General features: G+C 36.5%; 1 protein-coding gene across 3 annotated transcripts in view; it reads left to right on the forward strand.

The window, feature by feature from the left end:
• Nucleotides 1-19767, forward strand: part of LOC123593421 (bifunctional heparan sulfate N-deacetylase/N-sulfotransferase 4) — a 424939-nt gene that overhangs the window by 385728 nt on the left and 19444 nt on the right. For all 3 annotated transcript variants that reach the window (XM_045469197.1, XM_045469186.1, XM_045469207.1), the window contains exons 9-10: nucleotides 13233-13329; nucleotides 18129-18252. In XM_045469197.1, coding sequence (XP_045325153.1) covers nucleotides 13233-13329; nucleotides 18129-18252 — 221 coding nt within the window. The remainder of the gene's footprint in view (nucleotides 1-13232; nucleotides 13330-18128; nucleotides 18253-19767) is intronic.

A 19767-nucleotide genomic window follows, 5' to 3' on the forward strand; every position in this document is an offset into this window, starting at 1 on the left:
TGAGAGAGAGAGACAGAGCATGAGCTGGGGAGAGGCAGAGAGAGAGAGAGGGAGACACAGAATCTGAAGCAGACTCCAGGTTCTGAGCTGTCAGCACAGAGTCCGACACGGGTCTTGAATTTACGAACCGTGAGACCATGACCTGAGCCGAAGTCAGACACTTAACCAACTGAGCCACCCAGGTGCCCCTTGACCTATACCTTTGAAGTACCTACATAATAGAAAGATCTTTGCTTTCATAGAACTTACAAACCATAATAGCTCCTGGTTATGTGAACAAAATGACATTAAAATTTGTTTTCATATTAATTCCTCTCTTTTCCACTTTATACCTTGTTTATGACTCTATTACTGCACTTACCATATGGTATTGCAGACACTTACGTCTGTCATATGCCAGCTCATGGAAACCTGAAGGAGTTGAGACTGTTTATTCATGTTTGTAACCTAGAACCCAGCATGGTACCATAACCACTGTCATTAAAATCTCACGAATGAATAAGCAAAGGCAGAGGTGTGTGCATGTGCACAAAGAACAATAAAATAAACATTTGTTTCTTAGAGAACAGTAGGAATCCAATAAGAAATAACCTTGGGAAGCACACACAAGTCAGTTGGGAAACCTTTGAAGGCTATCAGAGTAATCTGAGTCTCATAGGCAACAAGGAGCAATTCTCTGCAGGTTCTGAAGATGAAAGTAAAGTAATTAAAAAAAAAATGGACAATAAAGATTATACCAGAAGTTTTTTTCCAGGACAGGTAAGAACAGGGAGGAACTGAAGTTGAGACAATAATGTAGCCATGAAAAAGGGAAACTTCTTGGTGGTGAAAAGAGTGAGACCTCTCATGAAATGGTAGAAATTTTTGTGGGTGAGACACTGAGGTTAAAGGAAAACTGATCTGCAACATCTGGGGAAATAAGAACTCTATAATTTCATGTTTTTCATTTGTAATTATTCATCTTTTAGCCTTTCCCGTGAAATAGCCAGAATAATTTTTCATCACTTCATAGATGGCACGCATAATAGAGGCACAGACATCATCTTATTTTTCTGTATTTTTTCCTAATCACACTTTAAATTTATGTATTTGTTACACTTATTTTCCTAACTCAGACTAGTATTTAAACCTCTCAGGAGTGTTTTCCAAATATGTTGGAAATTCCTCATGAGTTTAATTTTTAACTTACAATGAAGCACTTCCCTATTTGGTTATACAAGGCTGTCAGACATTCTGACATCCAGAAATGGTAACATAAGTCATGGACTTTCCTTTTCCTGTCAATTAGTTGCAAACATGATCTTGTCAAGTGTCAAATTCCCCACACAAATAACTTACTGAGGTTTGGTAATAGAAAAACTACTTGAAGATAGTGCCATAAAATAAATAAAATAAAAAGTTATAACACTTTCATCCTTTCTGAATCAAAATCATCATAAAACATAGATTTTCAGCACATAATCCAAGCATAACAACAACGAAGCCCTGAATTTTTGTGTGTGTGCCCTAAAGATATGCCTGATAATTTAAAAGGCATACTGTGAATGAATATGCTATATTATACCAACCTATTAAGAGGAGTTTAAAAATAGTTTTTTATTGAGTTGGCTATCTAGATTCTCTAACAAGATATTCATAAAACCATAAACAATAATATAAGATACTGTATGTAGGAATGTGCATCTGTTTAAATATACTCAGAGCTTCAGAGTAAACCTATCATCTCCTGGGGTCAATTTTACTATGAAAATATTTCGTGGTAAATGCCAACAGTATCAATTTATTTAAATAAACATGGATATAATATGGTGATGAGTGCATAGAAGTGTAGGGTAAATCAGAGGTTCTTTATGCTTAAAACAGCTCTGATGGCGCTGTTACCCCAGACCCACACAGAACCAAAAGCCCTTTTCCATCCACTCCCACTCTCAGAAGTGGGAGTTTATTCTCCTCTATATTCAGACTACTTTGGGAGGAAAGCTGGAGTAAGAGTCAGACCATTAGGTGCTACGGGAGTTCTGTGGAGAGAGCATTCATTATAAATCAGTGCACTCAGAAAAGAAAGGGTTTTCCAAGGAATTGATGGACTAGCTGCATTTTACATAGTGTGCAGGTAGAATCAAGCTTTGTGAAGATGGTGTGTGTCTTAGAGTTTCTCCATAAGGATTTGCTGATTGAAGCACTGAGAATAAACATCCATAGCCTATTAAAATTACTCATCAGTGTATGTGGGTTGCATTAGGCTTAAATGACATCAGGAGACAAAAAAATTGGAAGTCACCAGCCTGTATAAAACAGATTGGAAAAGGATTTTGTTTAAAGACGTGTACATGGAGAAACTCAATAAACAGAAGAACTTTTAAAGCAACACAACCAAGTAGGGAGGAAGAAGAAGAATTAAAAAAAAAACCACACATACACCTTGCATAGCATTCTCCTTTAAACAGTGAGGTCAGAACAGCAGAAGGCAAGCAGAAAGGAAATGAAGAGAAAGCCAATAATCTCTGAAACGTTTGTAATTAACAAAATAATCTTGCCATGAGCACTGGGCGTTTTTAAGGCTTTAGCTATTAAAGTCTCGATATGTCCCAGTTATCTGGAATAGGCACATGACTTGAGAGTGGATAATCAATCTCACTGATAATTCCACAGTGTCCTTGTCAGTGAAGGATGTGGAGAAGCAAAGAGCAAAGCAGATTTTTAGTAAAGGCAACGTTATTCCAACTACCTCTAATGAGAACAGAAGTTATTTTCATGTATTCTATAAAACTATGAACTTCAGGATAAGGTAAGCAGTGTGATTTTTTAAAAATACATGTTTTTAGCTTGATTATGAATTTGAAATTCTTACTCAATTGGAGAGGAAAAAGCTGGGTGCTAATACCGTTCTCAGTAACACAATTTCATCAGAATTTACTCCCCTTTCTAAGTCTGGCCCATCACCTCAGGGAATCTTCTCTCTACCTCTCTTATATCTTCTTAAAAGTAAATCTGCCTCACCTCATCATGTATTCCGTGTGCAAAACCACCTGCATCCTCTTTACCTGTGTGAGAGCTGAGTTACATGCATTTTTACTAGACTGGCACTGTAACCATGAGCTGCCTAAAGCAATTTTAACTGAATATTTTTTTTAAGTTTCAATATATCTATAGTTCTAGATACTTAAAAGAGTAAATTACTGTTTATGGCAGTTTCAGATACGCAGAGAACAATCAGGTTAGAGAAGGAAAAGGGATATAATTGCTTTGTAATTTTCTGACTTTTGAAATCAAAATAATAGCAATGGAACAAAGTATGAAAGTACAAGGAAAGGCTTTGCTTTTTCTTGGGAAGACCCTTTCACCTTCATAATCACTCCTACAAACTCTCTCTGTCTCCCTCTTTCTTTATGTCTCTCTCTTACACACGCACATACACACACACACACGCACACACACACACACTATTTAACTTCAGAGACAACACCAGCTTTGGATTCCAGACTTGAAACTAACTTGCTGTGTAACCTTCAGCAAGACCTAAATAAAACACCTTGCATCTCAGGCTCCTCAGGTGTAAAGAAGGGATAATGATATCTGTCTTGCCAGGTTGCTTTGAGGATTAGAAATAATCTATGTCAAGCAAGTGCCTGGAATATAGAAGGTGATCAATAAAGGTTAGATATTATGTTAGCTGTTATTCAAATATTCAGGCAATAGAAGAAAAATCAGAGTAGGAAAAATCTAAACAAACATTTTCAGAATATAAAATAGGAAATGCAAACATCCTGTTTACAGACTTGTGATTAACAGACACAAGGGGAAACATGCAGGAAAAGAGGTGAAAGAAGAAATAATGGACATCTGGAAAGTCTGAAAATAGCATAACATACAAGGGATGCAGTTATAAAAACAGGCAATCTGCCTAGATTGAGATGTACAGATGCCACCAACTGTAAAATACGTATAGGAAAGACAGGAGTAGCGTCAATTGAATTGTTAGTCATAAAAGCACTTGGAGCAGAAAGCACTGTAACAGCATCCAGGAATTTTATTTGATAGTTTATTTTTGTTGGTATAATTTCTTGGGAAAGTACAACTAGAAATAATTAGTGTCTTTGTCTACTAAAACAAGCATGTTTATTCATGTTCCGTGTGACAAAGAAAACTCTTTTCAAGTGTTATATCGAATTTGCCCACTTCACAGGTTTTGCATGCAAAAATTTGAATGGCAGAGACAAGGCGTACTGCAATAAAGAAAATAAGTGGCCTAGTTGAACATAGGGAACCAGAAGATCCCACAAAAGACACTTCCAGCAGTGGCACTGAATGATTGATCAGTTTGCTTGTCTACTTTTGCTAAGAATATGGAAACCATTTGAGCAGATGAATTAAACACCCAATCTGAGATTTGTTCTTCGTTGAGATGTGTGTGGGGAAACTTGATAAGTGTAGGTCATGAGAACCGCTTTCCTATTGTTTAACGTATAAAATAGAGTTGAGAAATAAATTCTTTACAAACAAAGCAGTTAATATGAGGAAAACGTTCAAGGTATAAAGCTTTGGCTTAAGGAAATAGCAAACACTAGCTTCTGGAGCACTATGAAAGACATCACTGGAGATTGCAGATGCTTTTTGGTCATTGTTTTGGAAGTAAAATGTCTACACGGTTCATATTACATTAGTTTTAAAACGTAGCAAAATCTGTCTATGCCTATTACTATAGATTTACTGTGCCTGTCTTAAGTCGGTTACTCATTCAGTCCATTTTTATCAAACACTTTTTATGTATTAGATTGTAGCAGTCAAGAAGACAAACATGGGTTTTTGCTTCAGAGAACTCACTTTCTAGTTGAGATAGAATTACAAATATAAATGCATTATATATATGTAATTTAAAATTACTATAAACAAATACTTGAATGGAATAATTTCAGGGACAGTGAAAGAAATGTGACCAGAAGCTACCATAGAGAGACAGGATTGGGAGGAGGTGCTTTGGCTATGGTCATCAGGGAAGGCCTCCTACATGGGGTCATATTTTAGTTGTGACCTGAGTGATGGCAAGTGCTAAAACAATAAATTGGATGAGTTGTAGGAGCCAGACAGAAAGCATATTCAAAAATAAATTGTGTTGGGATTATATAGGGGTCTTTGGGTCTCACAGAGCAATCTATATTCTCAAGTTTTCCTGAAGAAACTCCCAAGCTATTTCCCTATCAAGTAAGTCGTACATCTCAGAAACCTAGTCATCGAACCATGAATTTGTGCTGAGAAGAGACAACCACCTTAGGTGCTAGGGTTCAGACAGTAGACCAGGAAGTCTGCTTTAAGGAAGGATATCTATACTAAACCAGTCTATCAGCAATAGTAATTTCTTTCTGCTGCTTCAACTGACTGACTCATCTAAACAAAGGTAGCGGGGGAAGCTAACATTGGATCACATAATAATCACTCTCTCTTATAGAGAACAATTTGCTCATTTAAATATATTAGCTCCTTTAACACTCTCACTAACCATGTGAAGTAGATACCATCAATCATTATTTTTTGGATAAGGAAACTGAGACTCAGAGAATTTGGGAAAATTCCATAAGACACAGGCAGTCTTCCTCCTGAGCTCACACTCTTTTAACAACTGGGCTATGCCACCTTTAACAAGGTGGGCTATGCCACCCCTCTAAAATAAGGAAGTTTTATGGGACATATTAGCTGACACTAGAATAATTGGTGAAATTTTTACTATGGATTGGTTTAAAAAAAAAGAGCATTGCACAGAAAAATAAATTGTTCACATAAGCTTGGAAGAATCAGGTACAGACATGAGTATATCTATAATAGTGAATACAGTATAACTGAAACATTAGGTCGGTTTTGGCAGTTTTTAAACTGAACTGTAGTTGACACAATGTTACACAAGGTCTACAACATACTGATTCCAGAAGTCTCTACATTGTGCTAAGGTCACCACAAGTGTAGCCACTGTCCTCACACAACACCGTGACAATACCTTTGACTATATTCTCTATGATGTACCTTTTATTCCCGTGACTCTGTACTAGAAGTCTGTACTTCTCACCACCTTTCACACATTTTTCCCATTGCCCCAGCCCTCTGCCCTCTGGTAACCTTCGGTTCATTCTCTATTTATGGGTCTGTTTCTGCATTTTTGTTTGTTCATTTTATTTTTTAGATTCCACATATAAGCAAAATCGTATGGCATTTGTCTTCCTCTGTCTGACTTACTTCACTTAGCAAAATACCCTCTAGGTCCATCCATGTAGTCACAAATGTCAAGATCTCGTTCTCTTTTATGTTTTGGTAATGCTCTGTTGTATGTATATGCCACATATTCTCTATTTATTCAATTATAGATGGACATTTAGGTTACTTCCATATCTTGACTACTGTCAATAATGCTGCAATAAACATATAGAGGTGCATATATCTTTTTGAATTAGTATTTTTATTTTCTTTGGGTAAATACCCAGTAGAGTTCTTGGATCATATGGTACTTCTATTCTTACTTTTTTGAGGTATCTCCGTATTGTTTTCCATGGTGGCTGTACCAGTTTACATCCCTGCCAACAGTGCAAGAGGGTTCCTTTTTCTCCACATCCTCACCAATACTTGTTATTTCTTGTCTTTGATTCCAGCCATTCTGGCAGGTGTAAGGTGATACCTCATTGTGGTTTGATTTGCATTTCATTGATGATTAGTGATGTTGAGCATCTTTTCATGTGTCTGTTGGCCACCTGCATGTCTTTTTTAGAAAACTGTCTGTTCAGGCCCTTTGCCCACTTTTTAATTGGATTTATTTCAGTATTGAGTTGTAAAAGTTTTTATATATTTTGGATATTAATCCATTGTCTGATATATCATTTGCATATATCTTCTCCCCTTTTTATTTTGTTGGTGGTTTCTTTTGCTATAGAAAGGATTTTATTTTGGTGTTGTCCCAATAATTTATTTTTGCTTTTGTTTCCCTTGCCTGAGGAGATATATCTAGAAAAATGTTACTAAGGCCTATTTAAAAGATATTACTGCCTGTTTGCTTGTTTTATTCTAGGAATTTTATGGTTTCAGGACTCACACTTAGGTTCTTTATTCATTTTGAGTTTATTTTTGTGTATGGTGTTGGCGATTGTTAATTCAGAGCAGTGCTACTCAAAGTGTGGTCCATGAAAGGGCTTGAATTGCTTTTTGCTGATTTGCTATGAGACAAGAACGTTGTGAAACTTATAAACCAACTATATCACTGAACACGCTGGCTGCTTCAGCTGGAATTTTGTTTTTGCTTGTAGCAGGATGTTCTTATTGCAGTAAGCAGTTCAATAATTCACATTCTGACTCAAGTTCCTTATCTTCTCATAGACAAGTGCTTTGAAACACATTGAGTTACAGTATAGGCAATGTTGCTATAATGATTACATTCCAAACAATAAATTGACTAAATAAAACAGATATATATATCTCACTCATACAACTGTCTAAAAATGGACAGGACATTTAGGAGCGTTAGATAGCTCTATTCCACATAGAGGGTCATCCGGGGCCCCAGGTTGGCAACTGTTCAATGTCTCTGAGTCCAAGGCACATGTTGCAATTGTAACCATTTTACAGCTGACAGTCATTAGGAAAGGGAAAATCCAAGGAGAGTGGTTTTACCCTTAAGAAGATACTTTACATCATTTTGGCATACTTTCCTTTGGACTGAAATGATTCAGATGAAGAAAGCTTGATTCAAAAGAGATTGTGAAATATAGTCTCTGGCTGAAACCTATAGACTATGCAAAATAAAGGAATGTTCCATAACTGAAAGAATAAAAGGAAACCAAATAGTCTACTCTTCTCTGCCATAGTGAAAATTATGGTTATGGAATTAAACTGAAGCTAGACTATTAAGGATTTGAGATTGAATACTAGTTGAATAAAAAGATGACATAAATTAAAGACACTGGTAAAAACAAAATAAAATTTAAGTTATTGTGCAAAATGAGTAAAAAAATGTGAAGTTTATTGGCTTGTAATTAACTCATTTCATCACCGTTTCTACAGATGAATTCATACAAAAACCCACAAAGTGTACCCTAACTTTTTCCAAGGCGAATTCTCACAAAGTACAGTTGTCTTTATATATTATTTGTCTTTTTACTTTGCACTGCATTCATGTTACAATAGAAGCTGGGGATGGAAAGTTAATTGGAATAAAATCTGAGATACGAAATTTGGCTTCAAATGATTTATTGAAGAGATACTCTCAGAAAAAATTCTCTTTAACAAATGGTGCTGGGAAAACTGGACAGCAACATGCAGAAGAATGAAACTAGACCACTTTCTTACACCATTCACAAAAACAAACTCAAAATGGATAAAGGACCTGAATGTGAGACAGGAAACCATCAAAACCCTAGAGGAGAAAGCAGGAAAAAATTTCTCTGACCTCAGTCGCATCAATTTCTTACTTGACACATCCCCAAAGGCAAGGGAATTAAAAGCAAAAATGAACTATTGGGACCTCATCAAGATAAAAAGCTTCTGCACTGCAAAGGAAACAATCAACAAAACTAAAAGGCAATTTACCGAATGGGAAAAGATATTTGCAAATGACATATCAGACAAAGGGCTAGTATCCAAAATCTATAAAGAACTCACCAAACTCCACACCCAGAAAACAAATAATCCAGTGAAGAAATGGGCAGAAAACATGAATAGACACTTCTCTAAAGAAGACATCCAGATGGCCAACAGGCACATGAAAAGATGCTCAACATCACTCATCAGAGAAATACAAATCAAAACCACACTGAGATATATCACCTCATGACAGTCAGAGTGGCTAAAATGAACAAATCAGGAGACTATAGATGCTGGAGAAGACGTGGAGAAACGGGAACCCTCTTGCACTGTTGGTGGGAATGCAAACTGGTGCAGCCACTCTGGAAAACAGTGTGGAGGTTCCTCAAAAAATTAGAAATAGATCTACCTTATGACCCAGCAATAGCACTGCTAGGAATTTACCCAAGGGATACAGGAGTGCTGATGCATAGGGGTACTTTTACCCCAATGTTGATAGCAGCACTTTCAAAAATATCCAAATTATGGAAAGAGCCTAAATGTCCATCAACTGATGAATGGATAAAGAAATTGTGGTTTATATACACAATGGAATACTACTTGGCAATGAGAAAGAATGAAATATGGCCTTTTGTAGCAATATGGATGGACCTGGAGAGTGTTATGCTAAGTGAAATAAGTCATACAGAGAAAGACAGATACCATATGTTTTCACTCTTATGTGGATCCTGAGAAACTTAACAGAAGACCATGGAGGAGGGGAAGGGGAAAAAAACTTAGACAGGGAGGGAGGCAAACCATAAGAGACTGTTAAAAACTGAGAACAATCTGAGGGTTGATGGGGGGTGGGAGGGAGGGGAGGATGGGTGATGGGTATTGAGGAGGGCACCTGTTGGGATGAGCACTGGGTGTTGTATGGAAACCAATTTGACAATAAATTTCATATTAAAAAAAGAGAAAAACCTATAAGGGAAAAAGTAAAACAGGAAAGAGAAGAGGATACAGCCTATGTGACTAGAGAAGGCAAATCCATACTCTGAATATGTGTCAGTATGGGTCAGGATGAATCACTGCCCTTTTCAAAGTAAAAGTGTCCAAAATAATCAATTTTCTATTAAGTGGTAGGGTAGTCAATTTCTGGGATTTACAGAGAACTGTTTACAGAGAACTATTAACAGAGAACTGTTCTCTGTTACTGGCAGGTCAGATACTCAACAGTGGCTGTAACTAGAGCAGACTTGGGAGAAGGAAGCTTATGAATGGCTTCCATCTTGATACCGTAGGTACTCCATTCACAAACCCATTGCTCCAGCAAAGGGCTGGCTAAGGACAGAGCTTAGGTGACATGTGGGAATGTTGGGAACTGGCTGAATCATTCTGTCCACTTGGTTGTTTACACTTCTACCTTGAATATCTTTGGTGTACATTAATGCACAGTACAAAGATCATCAAACTTTTTGGTCACTACCATGAGTCCATCAACATGTCTTTACCCTAGAACTTATTAGCCCTAATACTCTCATGTCACTCCTTTCAGTCTCTTGGGTAACCTATTCACCACTGCCTATTCATCTGTTCTATCCTTATATTGCCCTACTAGTCTATCCACAAAAAAAGTAGATGACTAAGAACATTGCCCATAACTCTGTTAATTGGAAGTTTTCCCTTAGCCACTAGTTTTTAGGGGCTTGTAGTGCAACAGCAGTCCACTTTCAGCCTCTGCTAACATGTGGGTCAATCTATCCACAAAAAAGCTTGAGTTTTCCCCTCTTCATCAGCAGATATAGGGGGCCTTCCATGAAAATATAGGAATAAGCTGATATAGAGGCATTGGTGGAACAGTGATAGGTGACATGAGGGTCTAGGTCACTCATTTGTAAAGGTCATCTGTAGCCTTTGGATCAGCTTGAGATCGATCCCAGACATACCACTCCCAATCTAACAATGAATTGCTAGTGGGCACAACTGAATTTAGGATTTGGTGGGGCTGCCAATGCTCAAATTATGATGTTCAGTTATGGCCACCCAGTCACTTTGAAAATCCATGAGAAACACTATCTCCTCTAGGGCCCAGTAGCATACCAGGAGTAGATACCAGTTTGAATGACTGCTGCCAGTGGCACACCCTGCTGCAGAACCTTAGGAGTGCACACTGCAATTCTCCTCTGGGGCTTAACCAAAACTCTACTTGGCAGGGATGCCATAGTACCCTAGGTCTGCCCAGAGGTATGATCCAAGTGGGAGAGCTGCTTGTACCTCAGTCTTAACCTCTTGCAGGACTCTTCCTTGTTCTGGGTTCGAAAACTAGTGATTTTCTGCATCATCCTGTCAATGCCTCAGATCAATATTCCCCAGTGCAATAAAATGTTGCTTCCAAAACCCAAAGAGGCCTATCAAGCCCTGTGTTCTTTCTTAGTCATCGGAGTCACAAAGAACAAAAAGACCCTTACTCAGAAGAGATGTCTCAGTATGATCCAGACCAGTGGACCTTGAAAAACCACACACGGTGGTGGTTCCCTGAAACTTCTACCCTCTGGAGTGCATGTGTCTTACAAAGACAACAGAGTACTTGACACTTGGTACCTATCAGATATAATTAACATGAAGTCAATATAGAAGACTAGTGGTTAAGTTCTGTGGAATGTCAAGACGATCTAACCCTTTCAGTCTATATGATGACACTGAGGACAAACAGCTTTGATACTATTTTTGATAAAAATATTAAAATATTACTTTGAGAAAAAATATATTTAAGTAATATTTTTCTCTTCCTTTAGTGCTTTTTGTCATCTTAAAAAAAAGCTCCAAAGCAAGAAGGGAGGAGACTAAACAAATTAAGTAATGAGAATTCAAATGAACTAGAGGGTTTAATTTGGCATTCTTTAATTGAACTTTGGAAGTTCAACTGTGATAAGCATTTCTTGATGGGTCTCTTTTTTTAATTAGATAAATTTATATTCTGTGCTGGAATGTAACGTTGAGAAGTCTATGATTTTGCAGCACTTATATTTGGCAAAATGGTCAAAAGTTTCAATTACAGATGACTTATTTAACAAGTTTATTCTTGAAAAATATTCAAAGGAAAATATTCAAAGAAAGAGACTCTAAATGGAAAATAACTGTGAAATATTCGGCCTCTAATAGATATTTCAATATGGAAAAAATATAATTGGAAATAACAGAACAAATATCCTTTAGCAGAATTTACTCTGAGCTTACTTCACCTCTATAAAGAAAATATTTCCCCAGTTAAAAATATAGTGTTCAATAGAGAAGAGTCAATTGAAAGTATCAACATTTTCAAATTAATTAATCATAAGTGTAACTTTGAAAAAGACTGCAGGCAATTTTATGGAACAGTAAAACATAATAAGATCATGCTGAAAACAATCATTCTTGAGAGGAACTGTCCTGGCATGGTATTAGAAAAAGATGTCGCTAGGAGCACCCTGGACAGCTCAGTCAGTTAAGCATCCAACTTCGGCTCAGGTCATGATCTCCTGGTTCGTGAGTTCAAGCCCCATGTCAGGCTCTATGCTGACAGCTCAAAGCCTGGAGCTTTGACTCTGTGTTTGGATTCTGTGTTTCTCTCTTCTCTCTGTCCCTCCCTCACTCATACTCTGTCTCTCTCTGAATACATAAACAAACAAACAAATAAATAAATAAACAAACAAAAGAAAAAAAGATGTGGCTAAAGAACTGATTAAAATACACAAATATGAATCATAAATGTTTAGTCATTTTATGTCATTTTTAATATTTGGATAATAATATAAAATTGTAATTGTTTAATACCTAATGTTTGTATTTAGACAGAATTTTATTTGTGAAAATGATTTTTGAATATATTATTTAAATTAACAATATAATAAAATCAATTTGTCAGTTAATACATATTTTAAAAATTGTATTATTTTCATTTAATAGCCCTTTGAATTCTCATAAGTGTCATGATTTAGATAATAAATGTGGGCCACTCAAATGAAATGGGAGGAGAATGAAACAGGAGAAGGTTGAGATGGAGATAAAATTGGATCTATGGGTATTTTGGGCCTGGCATTTACTCACCACATCTATATAACAATTATACAGATGCCATTTAAAATATAGGTTAGGAGCTCAGGAGGGAGGTACAGGCTACAAATGTTGATCTATATGCTATCAACTTGTAGGGTATGACCAAACATTAGGATTTGCTGGATCAGCACAGAATAGGACATAGTGCAAAAAGGAAAGGAAAAGTTGGCTAAGTATGGAGTTCAGGGATGGCCATCTAGCCCCCAGGGAAAGAGAAATAGGAAAGATTAGGGCAGAGCACAGATATCCAAGAAGCTATGGTTAGAAGAAGGTTAAGACAAGTGAAGGCTCAGGTATACAGACAAAACAGAGGACATGTTTCTAGATATAGAGTGGAATCTCAGCAGTTAGAGCCTCGCCAAGCTTCAGAAGAGGATGACAGCAAGATCAACTTGATGCTAAGCTCTAGCCTTGAAGGAAAGGAAGCTGCCATTTCAGAAGGAAACAATTTGGAAATCAAAGAACCAGAACCAAAACAAGTTCTAACTCCTAGTTCTAAGGTATCAGACAAGAATTTGATCCTGTCCTTTGAACAACTATTACAGAACAGATCGAGGAATTCATTACACACTAAGATTCATTATTCTTCCTTCCTGCAGAATCCCTGTGATGATAAACGGCACAAAGACATTTGGTCCAGAGAGAAAACTTGTGACCACTTGCCAAAATTCCTTGTCATCGGGCCACAAAAAACAGGTAAGAATAGCTAACCTTGCCGCTTGCTTTCTGTCTGTTTCTTTTTTTTCTTTTTCTTTTTCTTTTTTTTTTTTTTTTTTTTTTTTTTTTTTGTCATGGAACATATTGCCATACAGTATAATTGGATTAGGTTTTTCCATGTGAAATATCTAGACACCCGTCCAAATTCATTATTTGAATGGTACTTCATCCCTATAGATCATCTTCATGCTATGATCCTCAAAGGGACCTAATGCTTCCTATTAATTAGACTTGGGGATTAACTTTTTAACTGTAGATTTTAAATCTGTTCAACAGATGTCAAATTTTTGACAACTTTGTGTTAATGTACGACAGTTGCAGTATCTGATTTTAATCTCTACTTTTTGGTAGTTTTGGCCAAGTGTCTCCTAAATTAGGTTATAAAGCAAGTGCTTGCCTTGATTCAAACTATTTTACACTGTAGATCAGCCTTGAATTGACTTTTTTCCAGAGCCATTTCCATTATTACTTTAAAATATTCTACATGTGTGATTTGTATTTTAAAAATAATTATTGGGGCGCCTGGGTGGCGCAGTCGGTTAAGCGTCCGACTTCAGCCAGGTCACGATCTCGCAGTCCGTGAGTTCGAGCCCCGCGTCAGGCTCTGGGCTGATGGCTCAGAGCCTGGAGCCTGTTTCCGATTCTGTGTCTCCCTCTCTCTCTGCCCCTCCCCCGTTCATGCTCTGTCTCTCTCTGTCCCAAAAATAAAAATAAAACGTTGAAAAAAAATTAAAAAAAATAATTATTAAGTATAAATATGGTTCGGACTTATTATCTGATACACCTGAGGTTCATCAGGCATTTTTCCCTTAGTATTTTCTCATATGCTGAAGGACAAGTGTATAGGACTGCAGTAAAAGAGACTGAAAGTATTTCACCAATGAGATGACACTTTCAATTAGAATATTTTATACTTTCTCCAGCATGTGACAGTTTTATACACTTTGCTCATGTCCTGATTAATTAAAGTTTTTATTGAGTTGCTGTATTTTGAATTCACTACTTTGACTAGAAGCATTTTCATCAGTGAGTGCACAAACCATAACACAAAACAAACAGTCACAATAAATAAGCCTGGCCCAGATGAAGATATTTGTAATACAAGCAAGTAGATCATTTTAAAGGTTGTGGGCAAAATTTCCAGACTATTAGATGTTGGTTGTTGAAATCTTTTCTTCCTCCAGGAATATAAATTGTATTACAACAATAAGTTACACGTGTGCAGGGAGGGAACAAAAGCAGCACATGTTTTCAGATATATCACTTGTGCTGTTGTTGTTTAAAATGTGCATTAATTTTCTACCAACTCCCTTATAGCAGTGCTAACTCCGGAAAGACTACCAAAGAAATAAAACATTCTCGTGTCGTAAAATTATGTTAAAATTTTAATTTAAAGACGTATCTTTTATCATTTGTCTTTGAATATTATTACTTCTTAGTTCTGTGAGAAAACTACAGGTTAGTAAGTATAAATCTAGTTTTCCTCCTTGTTGTTTGTATTTATATTTGACCTGCCAGTATGGAAATAAAGCTTTTAACTGCCTTTGGCATCCCCAAGGCAAACAAACAAACAAAGTTAAAATAAAGGAATTGGATGGTAATAATATTTTATATGCTGTTAGAAAATGCTATTCTAATGTGAAAATGGTTGTGATAATTCTTAAAATCCATTCAATCATAGAAGTTAAAGTCTTCTTTTGTTCTCCTTATTGCTTTAGTTGGCAGAACTCCCAACTGCTGTCAGAACTGTAAATTTCCCGGACACAGCAAATGCTAAGAATATGGTCTTCAATGCAAAGTTGTCTTTAAACAATTTAAACATGGCCTACACATCCTTTGCAATAAACATGAAATACAAAAGTAGTCTGCAAACCCCTGTTTTCTCCACTGTTGTGAGGTGAGAATGGAAGGAACTGATGTCCCACTTCTCCGTTGCTGAATCCTACAAGGAATTCCTATTAGCTGACAGTGGGCAATGAACAAGGACAGGGAGAGAGCAGGGTAGGCCTAGGCTATGGCACTCAAAGATTAAATCCCAGTACTGCTAGAATCCTTCAGACAAATAAGCATCCTTTATGATTCTGGGTCAAATTTTGATATTACCAGGAGAGGAGGGGGTTTCCAAAAAGGTTAAATTTAGCACTATGATTCTGAAGCCATAATTCATTGGCATTACTTCTCCCAGAAAAGCAGTGTCCCCACTGTCAATATTAATTTGTCATGATTTGACTGGCTAACTCTGTTAGAACTGAAGAGAAATCAATTATATATAAAATACAATGTAGTTTCTCTCAGAGTATTACCAGGGATGAGGTCTTTTCTACTTCCTCCACAAAATATTTATACCAAAGACGTTGGATAAAAACGAATGTCAATAATAGATGAAAACACAGGTGATCATAAAATAAATATATATTTTGAGGTGGTGGGCCCAGAGTCTATGACCGATTATATGAGTATCAAGCCACATACCTACTGTCCTCAGTTGAAAGTGCTTTCTCCTTCCTTCCTGTCAGATGCCTCCTGATGTCCTTCCTGCTCCTGGAGGCATGAAGGTATTGTGGCTCAGAACATAAAGGCTTTGCCTTTATGTAGCCCAGGGGAAATTTGGTACAATTCTGTGACCATTAGGGTAATTAAACATTTGTACATGTTAATGAAATTATAATGTATTTGTTTTGCGATATTCAGCAATAATTCAAAAATGCTTCTTTATCTGTCCCCTGGATCCATCTATTCTCAACATCTCAGGGCTGTGAAACTATTAATATTCTCAGCTCTCTTGTGTGTCTCAAATCTCTCTCTCTCTCTCTTTCTCTCTCTCACTTGTGCATGCACATGCATGTGGGCGCACACACACACACATACACATTTCATTCTCATCATTAGTTAAAACATTTTTATGCAGGTCCCATCCTAAAAGTTATTTAGAAAGAACCTTTCTGAATTCCCTGTTCCCTCCCAGATACCCTGTAATACTCTAATTTATTTTTTCTCACTGGAACATTTTGTTCCTTCCTCCTCTAAAAGTTTCTCCATTTTGAGCTTCTGTTGTTTTCAGGAGCAACTTATATCAGTTCTTCAGGACTCCATAATCCCTCATAATTCCATGTGTTGTAATTAGTAATTAATTTTAGGGGATTTATTAATTTTTGCCCTCCCATCTCACTAGGAGCCACCTATTCTAGATTCCTTAACCTGTCTTCCTTCCAAGGTGGTTGGTCCCCTCAGATCTGTTGTCACTTTCCTTTAACTACTTAAGCCCCTATTCACTCTTGGTGGTCATGTAAAAGTTCTGAGGATCTAAACAGGTGGACATCTCATTAATACTTAAAGCACAGTACACTTTGCTCCTATGAGCTTAAGATATGTTAGAAAAAAATAACAATTCTCTGATGATCTGCTTAGCTTCCAGATTCCTGACTGCAATCATTACTGTTCTGCCAGCCCACATGCGTAGCTCATCTCCAGGTCTTCTAGGGCCAGGAAATCCAACAACCTTCCTGGATCCACTGTGTTAAAAAGGGGATAATTTTTCCCAGAATGGAAAATTTGATTTATGAGAACTATGAAAACCCAGTCACTTCTTGATGCCTTCTGCTGTAGCCGTTCAATCTCTGGCCCAACTCAAGTTGAAACAAGGGTCAGAGATTGCACCTCAGCATTCTGTGATACATACACTCAGTGGGTTCTATCAGCTAGTCTGTTCAGCCGAGTGCCTCGGTTATCCAATTTGATTGCCTGTTTTGCCAGGGTAGGACATTCAAGTGGCCATCTTTCCAGATTCCTGCCCTCCTCTTTCAACCTTACTGGGAACACTTATGTTTTTAAGGCAAAACCTGAGAAAACACTTCCTCTTGGAAGCTTTCACTGGCTTCCCAAGTGTAAGTCGCCCATTTTCTCATGTATTGGAAAGGAACTCTTGTCTTCTCTCAGTATGGAAACTGTCTCACTGGGTGCAAATACCTGTTTACTTGGCCCAAGTCCACACATACACTTTAGGTTTATCAAGGCCAGCAAATGAGTTTTTATTATCAAGAGTTATCACCAGGAAAAAAAAAAAAAAAAAAAGATTTATTACCAGGGATTGCACAGAGTAGCACCAGTTAGCATCTGTTGAATAGTTTTATTGAATTGAATTGATTTGAATATAATATTAAATGACACCCACCATGTTCAGGTATTGTGCTGGATGCCCTTGATGCTTTAGCCTCTCACCTGACTCCAGGAGGGAAATTGAGCCATTGGTTTCTGAAGTTCTCTCCCATCTTGAAGTACAGTATTATTCCCTTCAGATGCCTAGTTTTGTCATATCTTCGTACAACCACCTGTGTGTTTTTTGCATTTTTTGTATGTTATGCTTCTCCTGTGGTATCTTTCATATTTCTTCTTCAAGTAAACTGAATTTTTACCTTAAATGAAATAATTTAAAGCAGAAACTTTGTATCATCCTATACAGAACAGTTACTGCAATTCAAACAGAAAAAAATATAAAAAATACATTGAGGACAAAGATAGCTATATCATCAGTCTGCTCACCTTTGCCTATGTACAAATATTAAATCAGATGTTTAGGTAAATGGAACCATGAAGACTAATAAAAGTATACTTATATCGTTGCCACATGAAATACACCTAATTGATTTTAAGGAAATCGTTTTGACACCAGAAAAAAATTGGCCTTGTGAATATTACTTTTTGAACAAAAATTTTGCTAAAATAGTAATTGTTTCTCCTTTGTTGTCATATATAACCTTTTGCCTCCTTTTTTGTAATAGGAACAACTGCACTTTACTTATTCCTTCTTATGCACCCTTCCATCATCAGCAATCTTCCCAGCCCCAAAACATTTGAAGAAGTTCAATTCTTTAATGGCAACAACTACCACAAGGGAATTGATTGGTAAGGAAAATAACAAAAAATAAAGTCCATTATTAACAAATGCTCAATCACAGCAGAGCAATTATAGATGTATGCATGGCATCTACATAATTACAGCATAAATTTGTTATGCTCAATTCTACCATAGTGGATTAGAAATTAATTTATAACAACGATATGTTTAATCAGTGTTGCCTATAATTTGATTTGGACAGTGCAATAATGATAATATTTTTCTGGTAAATTAATATGATTGCATAAAGAATGTTATGGGATATTTTGTCAGAATTATTCATAAGGATATTTAAAATTCTGCTTAAGCATATTATTATTTTACTGTGCCTAGAATTTTTTTAACTAAATACATAATCTGTCTTCACAAATGATGCTTAAGGAAACAAATAAATAAGTTGTTTTATTTTCTACTCTGTGACATGTATCTTTTTAACCACATAGACTGTAGAATGTTGTATAATAATATAAGCTGATATTTGTCATGCAAATAATAACAGCGCATTTCCAAAACCATATTAATGCTAGTCACACACATGCATAAAAGGAATATTACTTTGCATTTAATAAGTTATGAAAAAATTTAAAATCACAATATTTTCCCTAAACTGAAATAGAATAAACCTGATATTACAACTTATCTTTACTTTGGAGCTTTATCCTAGCTTTTTTGCAATTTCTAAGAAAACATGTCTCTGATTCCAATTTCCAGTTATATGAGACAAATCTCCCCCAAGGAAAATTCCCCTATATGCATACCTCTGCATTGTGTAACTTTATGTTAACACTGCACATAAACCTGTCCTCAACAAGAGGCTTCTTCTGTTTAGACCCAGCTAGGGTTAGAGTGGGGGAAGGGCAAAGGCAGGGAGCCGAGTTGCACCTAGGATATCACTGTTCTACCTTACTTTTAAAAGACTAAATGAATTTTGGAAGTGCATGCAAGTTACTAAAAGCATAACAGCAATTTTCACTTATCTGTGAGCTCAAATGTAACACAAATTGTTAAGCAGGAATATAGATGAGACTTTTCACCACTTCACATTTGGGAAACATAATAACAAATGTCAAAGAGGAAAATAAGTGTCTTATATGAATTCTTAATTGCTCTCATTATTTATTTCTAAAACATTTGAGGGTTAGAGAAGTGATGAGCTGTAAGGAGGATTACACACATAATTAAAGCCTTGCACTGAGTTAACCTCTGAACATATTGATTCTATAACCTACACACAGAGGAATGTTCCAACAGCATATGGAAGAGTGAACCTACTGAGGCACCACAGGATCAACTGGCAAGAAATATCCTCTTAATTACTCTAGATAGACTATAATGTGTTCTCACTGCTACACATACTACAAATTATGCAAAAGTTAAAAACGAGGAGAGCAGCTATGCCTTAATCTGTTTAGGATTTTATAGCTATTCTGACTTACACATCTTCCTTTCTTGTGTACTTTCATCTCAAATTAAAAATTTTGTATTCAAGTTTGCAAACATGCCTTTAATATTTTAAAATATTT

This window comes from Leopardus geoffroyi, chromosome B1, assembly GCF_018350155.1.
Source record: "Leopardus geoffroyi isolate Oge1 chromosome B1, O.geoffroyi_Oge1_pat1.0, whole genome shotgun sequence".
In the NCBI taxonomy this organism is placed as follows: domain Eukaryota; kingdom Metazoa; phylum Chordata; class Mammalia; order Carnivora; family Felidae; genus Leopardus; species Leopardus geoffroyi.